The 16,927-nt window shown below is 48.5% G+C and overlaps 4 protein-coding genes across 4 annotated transcripts; 1 reads left to right on the plus strand and 3 right to left on the minus strand.

Moving 5' to 3' along the window:
• Positions 1 to 2,019: 2,019 nt before the first annotated feature.
• LOC6596900 (trithorax group protein osa) lies at positions 2,020 to 6,873 on the minus strand. The gene is made up of 7 exons (XM_026994095.1): positions 6,729 to 6,873; positions 6,191 to 6,282; positions 5,319 to 6,104; positions 5,043 to 5,255; positions 3,536 to 4,920; positions 3,341 to 3,469; positions 2,020 to 3,207 (listed from the first exon to the last, which is right to left on the minus strand). The coding sequence occupies exons 1-7, from the start codon at positions 6,740 to 6,742 to the stop codon at positions 2,224 to 2,226; spliced, it is 3,603 nt and encodes a 1,200-aa protein (XP_026849896.1). The 5' UTR covers positions 6,743 to 6,873; the 3' UTR covers positions 2,020 to 2,223.
• An 823-nt stretch (positions 6,874 to 7,696) lies between these two features.
• Positions 7,697 to 10,216, plus strand: LOC6596899 (protein regulator of cytokinesis 1). Its single transcript, XM_026994094.1, has one exon. The coding sequence runs from the start codon at positions 7,933 to 7,935 to the stop codon at positions 10,051 to 10,053; it is 2,121 nt and encodes a 706-aa protein (XP_026849895.1). The 5' UTR covers positions 7,697 to 7,932; the 3' UTR covers positions 10,054 to 10,216.
• Positions 10,217 to 12,137: 1,921 nt separating this feature from the next.
• On the minus strand, positions 12,138 to 15,482 carry LOC6596898 (zinc finger protein 677). Its single transcript, XM_026994093.1, has 4 exons — positions 14,382 to 15,482; positions 13,329 to 14,331; positions 12,572 to 13,227; positions 12,138 to 12,500 (listed from the first exon to the last, which is right to left on the minus strand). Exons 1-4 carry the CDS (start codon positions 15,403 to 15,405, stop codon positions 12,433 to 12,435), a joined length of 2,751 nt encoding a protein of 916 aa, XP_026849894.1. The 5' UTR covers positions 15,406 to 15,482; the 3' UTR covers positions 12,138 to 12,432.
• Positions 15,483 to 15,685: 203 nt separating this feature from the next.
• Positions 15,686 to 16,684, minus strand: LOC6596897 (probable 6-phosphogluconolactonase). The gene is made up of 3 exons (XM_002021822.2): positions 16,517 to 16,684; positions 15,891 to 16,384; positions 15,686 to 15,828 (listed from the first exon to the last, which is right to left on the minus strand). The coding sequence occupies exons 1-3, from the start codon at positions 16,653 to 16,655 to the stop codon at positions 15,718 to 15,720; spliced, it is 744 nt and encodes a 247-aa protein (XP_002021858.1). The 5' UTR covers positions 16,656 to 16,684; the 3' UTR covers positions 15,686 to 15,717.
• Between the last annotated feature and the right edge of the window lie 243 nt (positions 16,685 to 16,927).

Here is a 16,927-nt window from a genome sequence, read left to right on the forward strand (position 1 = left end):
ATAGTATATTGCGGGACTGTGTGTTGTGTCGGTCTAAGGGATAGCTACGAGTAGTTAATGTCATAGAGTAATATAGTAGTAGTAGTAGTAGTAGTAGTAGTTTATGCGTAATAATAAGAATAATATAAAAATAATCACAGACTCGGATTTGCTTGGATTGGATTGGAATCGTTACTTTTGCAATGTTCGTTATGTACTATGTATATTCCACTTCGAGTGTGGGTTCGGTTTTGTTCAGTTATGTCTTTTTGTTCTTAAAAAGCTAGAATCACGTGGCGTGGAATAACTTAAGATGTTTTATACAGTTATGCGGTTGCATGTTTTTTACGTATGCATGTAATATAATTTGTTTTTTATTAATTCATATATTATCATATTGTGTAGCATTACGATTACTAGAGCTATATACGTATATACGTATCTATGCATATACGATACCGTTTCATTTATTTTTGCATGCGCTTTCGTATTCCAATTGAATAATCTTTTGCGAGCTTTCTTTGTGTACTGTCTTCCATATACATATCTCTATATCTACATATACATATGTTTGTAATATGTGGATATATGTGTCACATTAATAAAATTTCAAACAAAGCATCTCAAGGACAAGAAGTTACAATAACAAACCGAGGAACCAGCTACTGCTGCTCCTACTGCCTACATTTTTCGCCTTAGGATTCACTTTGATTAGATTATATCGGCATTCTGTATTGTGTGTATTGTTACAGGTAGGCATAATATATGTATGTATATGTATCTTTGCATTGCTTTTCATATCTTTGTTTACATTTTATCCGGTTATCTCGTTGCGATCTCATCTCGGTGCTTCAATACATCCTCCGACTCTTTAACATCCTTTACTTATCGGAGCTTATCGTTAAGGCTCGAATGGGATTAACTTATTTTTCTCTTGAATCCTCGCTTAAATATACACACGTTTTCGTGCCTATTATCAAAGTTCTCACACGTCTCTCAGCGGTTTCAATATATGTGTAGTGTAGTGTAGTTTTTTGTGTTTGTGTGTCGTGTGGATTTTATGTGGTAATAATTTAACAAGAATAGTAAATGTCGTTTATGGCTGTGGTCCTTGGATTGGACTTAAAGGCTCTCAAAGACTCTCGCTTAAAGGGGTATATATTTAGTAAATGTAAGTTTTCCTCTGCGAATATAGAGTGGACATGAAAATGGTGGAGAATGGATGGGTTGTGATGGGATCGAGCTCTCATTTAACAATTATTCAAGAGCTTTAGCTTCGGGTGTAGTTTAGTTTTAGTAAATCTAGAGTTAGGGCTCAATATTCCAGTTGTTATGGGTACTTTTTTTCTTACAGGTTTATGGTTTCGACTTATTTGCTACAATTTATATTGGACAAACACGCAAACACACAATCTAAACAAAAAACAACACATTAAAAAAAATTACAATAACAAAAAGTATCAGAATAGACAATGCCGCATCTGATTACAGCCGGGGTTCTATTTGAATTTAATTTTCCATAATTAGTTCAAAGCGACGGTAAGAGTCATCTCTGACTACATCTCATTGAAGCTATTTGTTTGAACGGGACACTCATTCGCAACTAAACTTTAATTACACTACCTATATATATACATATATCCTTTATGATTTATATATATATAAATACATACATACATATATGTATATATATATATATTCATTTCAATGGTCTTGTTTGCATTCCACTAAATTTGTATTTGTTTGTTATTTTTTCTTTGCTATCTCTCTTTTTCGTTTTTTTTTGCTGATGTTCCAGGTCAAGCTTTAAGCATATCCCATACTCTTAATTCTAAGTATAAATACAATTGTTTTTTTTTTTGTTGTTGTTGTTAAGAAAACGAAGCACGTTTTAGTCATAGTTTTACGATCTTTACACTTAAATTCTAATTGAATATCTCTATATCTATGTAAATAGATACAATATATATTTGTATTATAAATAATATGTATGCGCAAATATATATGTATATGTATATGTATATGTATATGTATATGTATATGCTTAACGTATACACGAACATAAGGCTTAACATCTACCTATAAACAATTGTAAGTGTTGCAACTTTAGAGCTTAAAATCTAACATTATCTGCAACATTTATCATCCGCAGAATTTATATAGAAAAAAAAACGATTTATCTTTTACAATTTGAATTTTGAGCTTAATCCTAGCTTTGCTGCCTTAATCCGTCTTCTGCAATCCTCAATCGTGCTTGAGTACAATACGGGCCGGCCCTCGGCCTCGCTGCTTGTGACCGCCGCCGCCGCTTCCTCCAGAGGATGCTGCCTTCCGCTTCTCCAGACGCTCAAAGATGCCTCCGCCTCCTCCTGAGCTACCGCCTCCCGCGTTGCTCCCTTTCCTCTGCAGTATATGGTCATCCCCACGCTGTCGCCTATCCCGCTGCCTGCCATGCGAAGACTGCTGGTGATCTCCTCCACCGCCGCCGCCGCCGCCGCTGCCATTGCTGGTGGGCTTCAACACCACCCGCCTATGGGAGGAGCCAAAGCTGCCCGTTGACGACGAGTTGCCACCGCGAGCAGATTTCTGAGTGCGTTTCACCACCAACATTTCGGGCGTGGCCGAGCGCTTGCTGCTCGCCTTATGCTGATGCTGATGCTGGTTCTGATGCTGCGGTGGTGGTGGCGAGGGTGTGGCCAAAAGGCGATCCTCCTCATCCAGCATCAGTTCATCGTCATCGTAGTCAAGCTCAACCTCATCGTCGCTGGGCGTGCCCAGACGCAGCATATCGCGTGGCTTGCACGTAGTGGGCGGTGTCGCACCACCAGTACCAGAACCAGCTCCACCTCCGCCTCCACTCGATCTTGCTTGGGCGGCAGCCGCTGCCGATCCGTGCTGGTGCTGCTGCTGCTGCGGCTTAGGGGTGGGCGCCAGGTGCTCGGTTATACTCCTCTTAGCCTCCGGCGCTATTTTGGCCGCGGTCAGTTGCTTACGAGCGGGCGCCGCCGATGATGTTTGCTGTTGGTGTTGCTGCTGTCTGCTGCTGCGCCCGCTGTTGACGTTGCCATTGCCCCCTGCCGGGTCCTGGTCTTCGCGCCTTTTCAGGGAGATTACCTTGCGCTCGTGGCTGCCGGCTGCCGGACGTTGCTTTTGTGGTGGTGCCGCTCCCGCACCAGGTGCCTCCTTCTCTTCACGGCCTGGTGAAATTAGCTGTTCAGCGCGCTTTTCCTAAAAAGTTGTTTATGTTTTCTTGTTGGTTCTTTCCGTCTCTCAAATAAAACATTCACCCTGACTGTGTACTGGGTATTCCAATACACCAAAATTGATTGAGGCTGCTTTAGGTCTGGGATGTGGCACTTACCTCATGTAGCTTCTCCTCGGCCGCGCGCCTACGCTTCAGCTCCTTGTCGCGCAGAATTTTCTCCCGCAGCTGCTTCTGCTTCTCGATCTCCAGGCGGTAGATGCGAGTCTCCTCATCCTCCTCGCTGGCCTACAAGACGGAAGAGCGAATCGGTTAGAGGAAAGCCAAGGGTTTTTCTCTTTCGTTGGATCTTACTTTTCCACTGACAGCGGTTCGACCACCGCCAATGTCCGAGGGTCGGCCGCGTGGCTCACCCGAAAAGGGGTTACGATTCACAGAGCCGTTCGAGCCGCTGCGACGTCTCTTGGATGGCACAACAGTACCGCCACCGCCACCGCCACCTCCACCTCCACCGGCACTGGGTGCTGGGGCACTTCCTGGTGCGCCGCCCGCTCCACTGCGATTCTCGTCTCGATCGCGGCTAGCAACACGTCGGAATCCACGGTTTCCCACTGGGCGATTGGCCGTCGCATACCGTTGTTCCCGTTCGCGCTCTCGTTCCCGGTCACGCTCTCGCTCCCGCTCCCTCTCCCGCTCCCTTTCGCGGTCCCTTTCGGCACGCTTGGTGGGCGAATAGCTGCGGCCACGGGAACGACTGCGGCTACGACTGCGTCTCCTCTCCCCAGCCTGGGCCGAGGAGGAGGGTGCCACAGAGCTCGAGCTGGAGCCAGCCGGCGGCGGGGAACGCTCCATTCGCCGCTTCTCAAAGTACTGACGATTCTTATTGATGAACTCCTCCTGCTGACGCAGCAGCTCCGCATCACTGTTGATGGCCGGCATGAAGTGCGTCTCCTTGATGAACTTGTTGGTGGCTGCCTCGACGCCGCCCTTGAAATTCGGATTGATCAGCACCTTGCTGACCCGCGGTATAGCCGCTGGACCACCGCCCTGTTGTGGCGGTGGGCCGTTTGGTTGTGGCTGCTGCTGTTGTTGCTGATTAGGATTAGGCTGTTGCTGCTGCTGCTGTTGCTGTGGTGACCGCACTGGCTGAGGCGGTGGCGGCTGCTGCTGTTGCTGGACCTGCTGCTGCTGCTGCTGCTGCTGAGGCGGTGGCCCGCGCATTCCCACCATCCCATTTGGATAGTTGGGCGGCGCTCCTGGCATCATGTGTGGTGGCAATGCCTGCAGCGGGGGACGGGGCATGCGAGCGCCGTCCCCCTGCGGCCTCCAGCCATTGTGCGGCCGCATAAACTGTGGCGGATGTTGTGGTGGCGGATGGCCGTGATCGCCATAGCCGCCATAGCCAGATGGCGGCGGGCCAGCATTGCGATACAGTGGCGGACGCATTCCAGTTGGCGGCAGGAGTGGTGGACCCGGACCCAGCAGTGCCCCATTTCGATAGCCGCCCTGTTGGGGGGCATACGCCATCGGTGGCTGCAGTAGACCAACGCGCACTTGCTCATGCGGATGCGGCAGCAGATGCGGCGGTATCCCTCCATTTGGATTGTGATTGTGGTGCATCATGTGCGAGGGATTGAGTAGGGGGGAGGCAGGAGCATTATGTTGTTGCTGTTGTTGTTGTGGGTTCGACGCTTGTTGTTGTTGTGACTGGTTCGGAGGCTGGTTTGGCGGATATTGTCCTGGAATTTAACAATTTAACAAATGTTTGAGAAGGAGGCTTGTCAATCCTTTGCTGTCGCATGGATGCATGGATATGGTTGGATGTGGTTTGGGGGGGGGAGGGATGGAACAGAAGCCTTACCCGGCATGCCGTATCGTTGCTGTGGCGGCGGCATCCCGGACATTCCCATGCGCTGCTGCTGCTGCTGTTGCATTACCCCGAACATGGGCGTGGGATTGCGCAGCAGGTGATGACGTGCGCCGCCCATCCCTCTCAGCGGTTTTCCCATTTGATTCTGCGGCTGTTGCTGCTGGCCGTGCATGAATCGTCCACCGCCTCCCACTCGTGATTTGTCTGTAAATCGATTATTTTGTAGTTTCATTCAGGGACATGGCACTTCCTGACGTGGACCCTTACCTGAATGGTTTTGGTGTCGCCTCTGCATTTGCTGATGCTGCTGAAATGGCGACATCGAATGGGACTGCTCCTGATGCTGCCTGTGACTGCTTTCGACCCGCTCACTGCCAGTCTTGTAGTTGGTGCGCTCCTCACGCTCCTCCTCATCCTCACGCAGATCGGCCAGCTCGGAGGCAGAACTGCCACTGGGCAGGCTCTCCTGGGATGAGGCCAGCAAAGAAGAAGTTCCCAGCCCCAGTCCGGGTTCACTCTCACTATCTGCCTCGCTCTGCTTGGCTGTAGAATCCCCAGCATCTCTGGATGATGTCTCTTTGGTGCTGATGCTAGTAGTTGTGCTGGCCTTGGCACTGGCGCTGGCCTTGCTACTGCCACTCGGCTGAGTGGGTGGCGTGGCTTCCTTCTTTGACTGTGGCTGCACTTGTTCCGCGCTTTTCTCTTCTGTAACCTTCTCGTCAGCCACTGCTGTCGGGGGAGTGGTTTCCGCAACTACAGCGACTACTGTGTCGTCTGTCTGGACGCTTGGGGCAGGAGCCACCACGGTAGTTGGACTTTGCGTCGATGTGGAAACCTTTGCGGCCACAATGGAGGGTTTAGTTTCCACATCAGCTACTGCAGCTGCTGTTGTTGCTGCTGCTTCTGCTACGGGCGCTGATGCTGCTGCCTCAACTGAGGCGGCTGACTGTGCTTTTTGCTTGCGCTCATGCTGACGCAGTTGCTCCTGGGCCCATTCCTCGGCCTCGGCGCGCATTTGTTGCTTCACCTCGCTAGTGACATCTTTTTCCAGCTCTGTAATAGATCCGATTCGATTATTATCTCCACATTTCAGTGTTTGCCGGATAGCCTGGCCGGGACTGGACGGGACTGCAACTTACCTTCATCCGAGAGGAGCAGCTCATCCTCATCGGCACCAAGCAAGGCCTGATCATCGATGTCGTCGCCCAGTTCGTAGTTAAGCAAATCATCGCTGCAAATTCCAGAATAGGTTTAATTGAAAATCATCTTCAAGGAGTATCGTCCTCCGCAGCCCCCCCACACACACACACACATGTCAATTTTAATATTAAATAAAGTCCCGTTTTATAGTTACTTTTATAAATAAAAGAAAAATAAACAAAAAAAAAACAACAAAACTCATTGCATTTGTTGGGACGGACATGAGATTCCACTAACTTCTGCACACACTCCTGCACCCACACACACCCACGCACTCTCACAAAAACACCTTGAATGTGTTATACATAGAGGAACATCAAGACCTCATCCTTTAGGCCCTCCTTTCACCAAACACACGCTCACATTCGCTAGCTGGGAACTTTTCTTTTTTACTGAGATATGGGACATTTGATAATCAATTAATCGACTGCGGCTCCTCTTCACACTTGAATTTTCCCCCTTGTGCAGGCTACTTACTTAATGTCCGACATTTTGACGGCGGGCGGCCAGGGCCAGGGCAGCTGTTGACACTCGGCGGCGTGTCTTTGTATGCGTGTGTTATTTAGAGAAGTAGAACAACGATTGTTCCCACATTCCGTGACTCGATTAAACCATATTGAAAATTTATTTAGTGCATTTTTAAAACACTACTGAGCCATGCACGCTTTTGCAAACACAAAAACTCCTACAAAAATTGCACGAAAATTTACTTTTTTCACACAGGTAAGCAAAAATTTGCTGTCAATTTTTCGAGGGATGCAGTCCGAGCTCGGTGTGACCGAGCTTGAAGTATTTTTATTTTTTTTTTAGTATATTTGCAGAGCGGCCTTCTAAACGGCCAGGTCTGGCAGCCATTTGTTCAAAAATTCAACGGCATTTTAACTACTTTTTTATATTATTTTTTGACTGATACATACTGTTATAGCTTATTAACAAACAAAAATAATTACGCCAGCAAGTAAACTTTGCCGATCCTGCTTTGTAGCATGTTCCTTGGCAATTTGTCTTCTTGGTCGGGTCACACACCACACGCACATTTCAATATTTAAGACACCTTTGCAAAATACCAAACAGTTCTTGGTTTTTTTTTCCATAATGAATACAATCACTGTTAATTCACTAATTTTTAGAATTAATAATACTTTCGTATGTAAGCCAATTTTCCCTAGCCGGCTTCGTTTCTTTTTGTTTCATTGGTACTGCCATCTAATAATTGGCAGAAAGCGGTATTTTATCGATGGCCACACTTTTTTCAGTATCTGCCATTCACCATGAATAGCAATATTAAAAATCGGGTGGCAGCACTGCAGCCGCCGCCATTTCATTTTGAATTTACCGAAATTTTGTCTGGCGTCATTCGCGTCTGTGCGGTGGCATTCTGCTTTAGTAAACACATTTCTCATCCTAAATTATCTTTACAACTGGAAAACCTTGAAGGAACTTATTTTCAATATATAGTTGGTGTTTTTTTGGCCGCACGTCAATCAGAATCAACTTGTTTTGTGCTTTGAGGCATGAGGCAAATCAAGCACACAAAATTTTCATTGTGCAATTTGTGCCAACACGAGAGGCGTCAATTATCTGTGCGGAGGCATTTGAGCAACACATTGTGCAATTGAAATCCTGCACACATCACATAAATTCCTTCCATTCGCGAATACAAGACCCATTCCTATTGGCTATGGTTGACCCAACCTCCATCAAGGGAGAGATCCTTGAGATGACTGGCGAGCATGTGGAGCAGCTCCATTCAATGTGGTCCCTCATGTTCGAGCCGAAGACATGCAAAGACTTTCTGCACAAACTCAAGGCGCACGCGGATAATTTCTATACGGATCTGCTGACCGAGTCGCGGGAGAAGCAGGCGGCCATCCTGGATGACATAGCAGCACTCCGAGCCGAGGCCACCGACCTCACCCGACTCCTCCATGAGACGGTGGACATTGGTGAGAGGCCCGACGATGTGCCACTGATCATATGGCAGCTGAAGCTGGACAAAAGCATTGAGCATCTGCGCGAGGAGCTCTCGAAACGTCGGGCGGAGATCGGGGAGCTGTTGCTCCAGCAGGAGCAGCTCTGCGAAGAGCTGGGCGCACTGCCGCTCCCTCTACTGGCGGACCCGCTGCCCCTGCCCGATGAGATGGACGGCTTTCGCGACCATCTCGACAACCTGCGCTCTCAGCGCGCAGTGCGCCAGACGGAGCTGGACCAGCTGCGCAAGGCCATCAAGCATGACATGAAGATGCTCGAGCTGATGCCCCAGACCGATGCAGAGGATCGCCTACTGAACGATTTGAGCCACAATCTAACACCAGAGACACTTGAGCGGCTGCGGCAGATGCGCAACAGTTATGCCGAGCAGATCCAGGAGCTGCGCTCCAAAATCCATGACATGCGCGAGAAGATCTACGTGCTGTGGGATCGCCTCCAGGAGACGGACGAGAGCGCCATGCGACGAGTACGCGAGTGCACCGAGAATACGCAGCGCACCTATGACATCCTCCATTCGGAGCTGCAGCGCTGCCAGGCACTGCGCAGCCAGAACCTCAAGACGTTCATCGAGCAGCTGCGCGTCGAGATAAGCAAGTGGTGGGATCTAACGCTCAAGAGCCAGCAGGAGCGCAAGCGTTTCTCCAACTACTACAATAAGTATTACAACGAAGACTTGTTGGAGCTGCACGAGCTGGAGCTGGATGATCTGAAGAGCTTCTACACGTGCAACAAGGATATTTTCGATCTGTACGAGAGCCGTGCAGAACTTTGGTCGCGCATGCAGGCTCTAGAGGCAAAGGCCAACGAGCCGAATCGTTTCAACAATCGTGGCGGCCAGCTCCTTAAAGAGGAAAAGGAACGCAAAGCCATCAGCTCGAAGCTGCCCAAGATTGAGCAGCAGATCACTGAACTGGTGCACGCCTATGAGGCGCAATCGCATGGCCCGTTTCTGGTTTATGGCGAGAACATACTGGAGCTGATGGCTGGCGAATGGGAGAACTATCGCCAGGCCAAGCAGAGCTCGGCCCGCAAGAAGGCCCCGCCCACCACGAGGACGGGCAGCAGCAGCAAATTGATGATGCCACCGCCGACTGCCGGTTCAACGGCCCCTCGCACGCCCCGAACTTTGAAGAACATGTCCTCAATGTCGACCTCGACAATGTCGTTGCGCAAGACCCCAACAATCCAGCTGATCACTCCCAATATGACCAAGAGCACTGGGAATCTGCACAAGCGACTGAATCCATCAGCAGCCGCCAGCTCTTCGGGGTATCGGACTCCCAACGCCAAGCGCAGCCTCATGAGCTCTCTGAATTCGATACGCCCGTCGCCGTCTACCGCACAGCGGCTGGCCAACAGCCAAGTGAAGGCGTCCAAGTCGCCACTAAAGCGGGTCCGCGTCCTGGACAACACATTGCGTCGCAGCGGGGGATTGGGCAGACGCAGCCTTGGCACACGCTCGAACAAGAAGCCACGCACAAAATCAGCGGTGCCGGATACAAGATCGCCCAGCGATTCCGAGTATATGACCGATGAGACCACTGAAAATGACCGCGAAGCCGGGATCTCCTATGACGAATTTGTGCCCACGAGTCGCTCCTCAGTGCTGCCCGTCGGCGGGGCTCAGCGTCAGCGCAATCGCGTGGCTGTGCCACGAATTCGCCATGTCCTCGTAAACCACAATTCGGTGTTGTCGGCCGCCAACACACCGTCAAAGCAGGCGGTCAATCAGGAGGAGAGGCCTCGATTTGGCAATCAATTGAAGCTCCCGTCGCCACGTGAAAGTCGCATGTGGCCGAATCCACGATGAATTATCTATCGAAATTACTACTAAAATGTACCTATATTTTGGAATTTTTATTTGCGTTTTATGTTTGATTTTATTTTTTGTACCTTTATCTGTTTATCTCTGTTTCATTTATTTTCGATGTTGGCCCAATAAAATAAAATTATCTTCAAGAAGGACAACCGAACCACACAAGCAAAAGATAGTCGTCTATTTGAATTTGAACTATCCTTAATATAGGAACACTGGATTGACCGAACCGCTGAGGCCTTGATGGAGTTGGGGAATACTCCACAGTTATTTTGATGCCAGAAAGCACTTTTTGTATTCTAAAATCTCACTTTCCGGCACCAGTGAGAAAAGAGAAAGCAAAAACAAAATGCATGCCGTGTATGGTACGCAACGCACCTGTGTGAGTGCTTTTCGAGCTCGAGAATCCGCGGCGTGGGCCATAAAAATCGGTCGAACCGCTTGGTAGTTTTTGATATGTCTCTTTTTCTCCAATTTACTCCCTTCCGCCTTATCACGCACACTGCATGAGAAAGGTGTGTGTTAGAGAGAGACAGAGAGAGAGAGAGAGAGCGAGTATGAGTAAGCTCTGAAATTCCATTTGTTCCTTCTGGCTATAATAATGATCCGATCTGCTATTGCTATTTGCTCTTCGTCCTTGGTGGAGGTGGAAGGGGGTGGGGCGAAATTTCGAAATACACTTGTAACAGTGTGATATCACAGGAGTCTGGATACAAAATTTGGTTGATCTAGCTCTTATAGAGTCTACGATCTAGGCGCACATCGGCTCGGCTATTGATGCTATTCATATACTTTATGGGGTCGAAAACACTTCCTTCTGGGTGTTACACACATCCACTTCACCACAAACCTAATATACCCCTATACCCTTCAAGAACTGGGTTTATATACATATGTGCGAAATGTGCGAAAAAAGGTCCTCGCGAGTGAGTCTCGGCACCGAGAATCCAACAACAAAATGCACAAAGTTGATGATTGCTTCCCGACTCGAGCCTCGCCGATAGCGCCTAGTTTCCACTACATTGTAGCTTTAAACATTTATATAATAATAATAATAATAGTAAAATATATGTGCATGAATATGAGTAGGCATTTCGGTTGGCTTATCTACAGTAAAAAGACTCATTCCAATGGCAGCCAGAGATGTAAAAATATGATAAGCAAAGAGAAGGAGACGAAAAGAGAAGAGGTTTAGCTTCCTGATCAATAATACGGGACGACAGTGAGTTTGCTGCAGGTCTACACAGATGGCCGCTTTTCTAAGATACTGGCATATTTCTAGAAATTTTGAATAACTTTTAAGAGAGCAGCGGCCACTGATTTTGAAGAACGTCTCGTCCCTATCAGTTGCGAAATGAGCCCTTAAAACATAATCTATTGGAATAGAATATAACTTTTAGTTTTTGTCGCTTACGATCACTTTGCCAAACGATTTCGCTATGCAAGGTGCATTTTGTATGTGAAATTACAGCACAATTGTACAGATTGAACAGCTCTAAAGATTCACACGAAATAAGATCATATAAGAAATCATTTGTTTACGATCATTCACTTATTTTCTGTACTAAAATAAATGCATGCTATAGAATTTTTTTTTTTTCGTGCATGTTTTAGAAGAGACGATTCACAAATTGAATGAAAAATTGCAAGTCTCTGATTGGGGGGGTCTTGGGACTCAAATACAAAAAATGTATACAAATAAATAGGTCCTCCACTTAGCTAGATGGTGGCCTAAGATAATTTCTATACTATAAAACGAATGTAGGCCTACAGTAAACAGAAAGTGAAACAGAAGCTTGATTTTGTCGACCTGTATAATATGCGAGTGGGATATGGGATATTTATTTAGTTCATTAATAGTTATCTGCTAAATATGGACTAAGATAATAATAATATGGAACTCGGAGGAATAATTCTGTATTATTTTTATCTAAATAAATATAAGTAGCAGACAATAGTTAATTAAACAAAAAAAATATAGATGTGTAGTGTAGGGCAAAAACATCTGCTCAAAGTCGCTTGAGAGTCTGTAATTCTCTTTACGATCGTTCCATTTTCTATGGCAATTCTGTCCCAAATATGATAATAATAATAATAGGCATTTATAAAATACATCCATTTACTGGGTGAGGGGTGGGGGTGGTGGTGTGTGTTGTGCTACATTCCATGTGATGTAATCTGGGCTCTTACACTAGTTGTTCTTATCACATAAAATTCTAAAACAAAAAAAAGTTGCTTCCCAGCAACTTCCATGATGCAGTCGTCTCTCTGAAATCCTGTACAGCGGGGAACATAAGATTGCACTGGAATAATAGTTGTGTTTGCTCTGCTGATGGAGTGCCAGTGGCTGTGGGAGTAGCAGCAGCTTTGCAGCTATTTACCAGTCTCACTGCCGCTCTGACTGTGCTGGCTGCCACCAGCATGATTGTACAATAGATGCGCTGCAAGCAGAGAGGAGGAAATACATATTTGCTTTAAAGGCACAAGCTCTTGAAACACATTTAAAGCTTACCCACAACGACGGGGGGAAAATTGAAGGCGCCAAAAGGTGCTGCATTCACAGGCGTTGGCGGCGCCGGGGCCGGTGCATAGGCGGCCCCATCTAGAGTGGCCGATGGCGATGTTGTGGGCACAGCCCCTGTGGTCACGGGCGAGGCATGGTACGCCGAGGCGGCCTCTGGCAGCGAGTGGTTATGAATGATGGTGGTTGACGAGCTCTCGACTCCCGTACCCATTACAGCCACAGGGCCTCCCATTTGTTGCTCCATTTGGTTGGGATCCTGCCCGGTCGACGCCGACGACTGATAGCGAACGGGGGGCATCACGACAGTGGTCAGATGGGATTGAGTGCCTTCCTCGAGGAGACCTGTACGCTGCAGCCGACCCGTCTTCGTTTCGATATGCTTGTTGTGGGCACTCAGGCAGTGGTTCCTCATGTTGTACAGCTGCAGGAAGTAGGCATCGCAGTGCGGACACTTGTACCGCTCGCCCGTGTGCCGACGTATGTGGGCCTTGAGGTCATTGCTCTGTGTGAAGCTCTTCGGGCACTGGTCGCACTTGTACGGCCGCTCGCCCGTGTGGGTGCGCATGTGGATGGTTAGATTGTAGGCCCGATGGAAGCTCTTGCCGCACGTATTGCACAGATTGGGCTTGGTGCCCGTGTGATACCTGGAGGGAAGCAAGCAAGGAAGGAAGGAACAGAGGTTCGATCATCGAGGGATCATTTGTAGCCAGGACAGGAGGACAGGAGGACAGGAGGCTTCACTTACCGCTCGTGCACCTTGAGATCGGTGGCCCGGGGAAAGGCCTTCACACAGTAGCGGCACTTGTACGGCTTCTCGCCATTATGCCGCCGCATGTGCACCCTCAGGTAATCGTTGCGGGCAAAGCTATCGCCACAGATGCAGCACAGGAAATTACGCTGACCAGTGTGGCTCTTCTCATGCTCGCGCAGCTGCTGGCGCTCCTTGAAGGTTTCCTCGCAGCTCTTGCAGGCGTACAGAAAATCGGTGTGGAGCAGCGTGTGCTTGCGCAGGTACGTTTTGCTGGAGAAACGCTTCGAGCAGTATTCGCAGGTGTGCTCCGCCAGCTGGAGCTTCAGTTCGCTGCCCGCCTCCAGGCCCTCGCCATTATGCTTGCTCACCTTGTGCCGCTCGAGAGCCTCGGGGCGAGCAAAGGCTGCTTCGCATAGGGTACATTTGTGCTCCTTGTTACTGTGCAGGCTCTGGACATGGGCCTTCAGATGGTCGCTGCGTGCAAATGCCTTGGGGCACTGCGGACAGCTGTGCGGCTTCTTCTCCAGGTGAGAGAGCTTGTGCCGCAGCAGGTGGCAGTGGCGGGAGAACGTCCTTTGACAGACATCGCAGCGATTCTCCGGATTGGGTTCTCCACTCTGTTTGTTGCGACGTCGTCGCTTTGTGGGCTTTGATTTTCTCAGATAATCCCTCATGATATCTAACTTGGATTTGTCTACGCCTCCTGGAGGGGCATCATCGTCTTCTCCATCATCCTCATCGTTGTCCTCGTCATCCAGGTCGCTCTCCTCATCCCCATCCCCAAAGTCGTATTGCTCTTCGTCCTCCTCCTCCTCCTCCTCCCCCTCCTCTTCATCACTGAGAGGCAAATCCTCCTCCCCCCCAGGGCGGCTGGGGTCTTCTATGAATTCATCTTCGTGCCGTCCTTCAGGCTCATCCACGCTGCCAGCCGCCGGCTGGCTTTCCTCTTTGATGTGCAGCGTCGTCTGAGTTGGCTCTGTGCTGGGCAAAGGTTCATCTGGAGAAAAGTTGATTAAATCCATGCTCTAGGAATGTTTAGCCGCTCACCTTTAACAGCGGCGGCATCGGTAGATGTTTGCCGCTCCTCGGTTTCAGTCTTCTCTTTCCGCCGGCGGAGCTTCTTCTCGAGCTTCAGGTCAAGATCTTCGGCTTCCAGGCAGGGCTCCGGCTTAATGTGCAGCCACAACTCTTTCTTGGCCTCGTCATTGACCTCGTCCTCTTCCTCATTGCTGGATATGGGATTGATATTGCACTGATAGGCATCGCCCTCATCATTCTCGTCTTCGTTGAGCAGGACCTCGGCCGAAACGAGCTCATCGCCGGCAGAGCTCTGCATTGTCGCCTCGTCCTCCAGCGGCCAGGTGCTATCTGACTCTTGTTTGTGTATATTGCGTATGTGACGAAGCATGTGATCCCTGCGGGTGAAGGCTGATTGGCAGTGGGGACACTGGAGACGCTCAGTTTGGTTATGACACCGTGCTAGATGCGCTCTGAGCTGACGCAGATGCGGGAAATGTTGCGGGCAGAATTTACACTTGAGCTGCTGGACCACCGCCGCCACCCCTTCACTAGCACTAAGACTGGTACTGGTGCCGGTGCTGGTGCCGATGCCGGTGCCGCTGTCTCTTGTTTTGTGCACCCTATTCCTGTGCAGGCGCAGCTCCAGGCTGTTCAGGAACTGGTCGTGGCACATTTCGCAGGGCAGGAGGGCCACCTGCTCTGTTTGAGTGCACACATCGCTGCTGATGCTGCTGAGTGTGCGCCCCAGTAGTGTCATCAGCGAGCAATAGGACTTTTCCGCATCGCGCTTGAAACGGTAGGCGTGGCGGGCCGCCTTGATGCACAGGTCGCACATTTTATGCGGCATCTTGTCGTCGAATCGGTCGCAGGTGTAGCGCGTGCACTCGTTTAGTATCTGGACGAGATTGGCTCCCTGCTCCACAGGCGCCTCGTCGTAGATGAAGTGCATCTCCTCGCCCACCGCCACACTGCGCAGGCAAATTCGGCAGACAATCTCAGCATCGAAATCGAAGCTGCCGCCCGCTGGCACTGGTTGGGCTGAGGCGGCCATTGCTGTGGTTTGGGCGTGGATGTGGATTGTTATTGCATATGTGCATTTACAAATTATTGCCGCTGCTACTGCATTTCCTTAATTTTTTTAATAATTTTTTTTGTTTAACCACTGTGTGGGATTTATTACTATTTTGAATGCGGTCATATTATAAAAGGATTTCTTACATTTCCAAGCAAGGCCACACTAAGCCATACATCGATATTCATAATAGTAAAAATATCGCATCCGAGCCGATAGCTCCCGCTCAAGCAATTTAAACTACAAATTAAAAATAATAAAAATGTATTATTTACAAAAACGCAATACAAATTACGAAATAATCTGTGATCCAGCTCCCGCATCAACAATTAAGGTCAGCTGGCCATTTGTGGGATCTACCCATGCAGCGGGAAACTGTTTGTCCTGATCCACGAACACGCGCTGCAATTAAAAACGCCATTATTAAATGTAGTAAATCATATTGAGTCCCCCATTGCTCCCACCTTCACAACATCCGATTTGCTGGCGCCGGTCACCACAAACGCCACATCCCTGGCATTGTTGATCAGCGGCAGAGTAAACGTGATGCGCTCGGGCGGAGGCTTTGGAGAATTTCGGATGGGAATCACCAGGCGAGAGGTCTCCTCGAGCGTGGCAGGCTGCTCAGGGAACAAGGAGCAGGTGTGGCCATCCGGCCCCATACCCAGCAGCAACAAATCGAATTGTGGAACACTGTGACTATTGCCAAGTTTGACCTTTACTCTCGCCTCGTAATCGGCGGCACATTCATCCAGCAGCTTGGTGGTATCAGCCTTGACAAACTGCGAGTCCAAAATCGACGGTAGCTGGCTCAGCCACTCGGTTCTATAGGCGCAAAATGTGGAATCGCTGTGATCATCAGCCACATAGCGTTCATCGCAGAAGAAGAACTCCCAGTTGCTTGTGTCCAGAGTACTTTTCCTCAGGGCTTTTGTCAGTAGCTGCACCAGGGAGCCACCTGATCATGGAGAAATAGTTGGCATTTTTGAATGAAAGACCATTTAAACACCTGACAAGGTCACCTTAAGTTGAGCTTATCAACGCACACACACACAGGCACACACTCAGATCGACTCGATCGGATCCTCACCTGAGAGGCCAATGCTGAAAGTCGCCTTCCTATCTTTCGCTTGCTCGGAGCAACGCCTCAGCAGATTGCTCAATGTCTCAATCAATTTATCTTCGGACTCGGCCAAGCTTATTTTGAAGGAACACTTGCGGTCGGGCATATTGAAAATGATATTAACTCCCCTTGGACTCCACTTGGTGATGTTTAGTGTATCGATTAGGACTGTTTATATTATATCGATATGTACATTAATTTTATTTGTTATATGATAGTATTGTGCGATTTTATCAAATATCATTTTATTTATTTATTTATTAACGATGAATGGCCTGTTCATGTATTAACTCTATTTTATGTATACATTGTATAATTTCATCATGTACTTGGTTAGTGGCCAGGGAAAATGAGCTATTGAGATTACTCAACTATCGA

The sequence above is a fragment of the Drosophila persimilis genome, unplaced genomic scaffold (genome assembly GCF_003286085.1).
Source record: "Drosophila persimilis strain 14011-0111.01,24,50 unplaced genomic scaffold, DperRS2 tig00001237-arrow-arrow-pilon, whole genome shotgun sequence".
NCBI classification, from domain to species: Eukaryota; Metazoa; Arthropoda; class Insecta; order Diptera; family Drosophilidae; genus Drosophila; species Drosophila persimilis.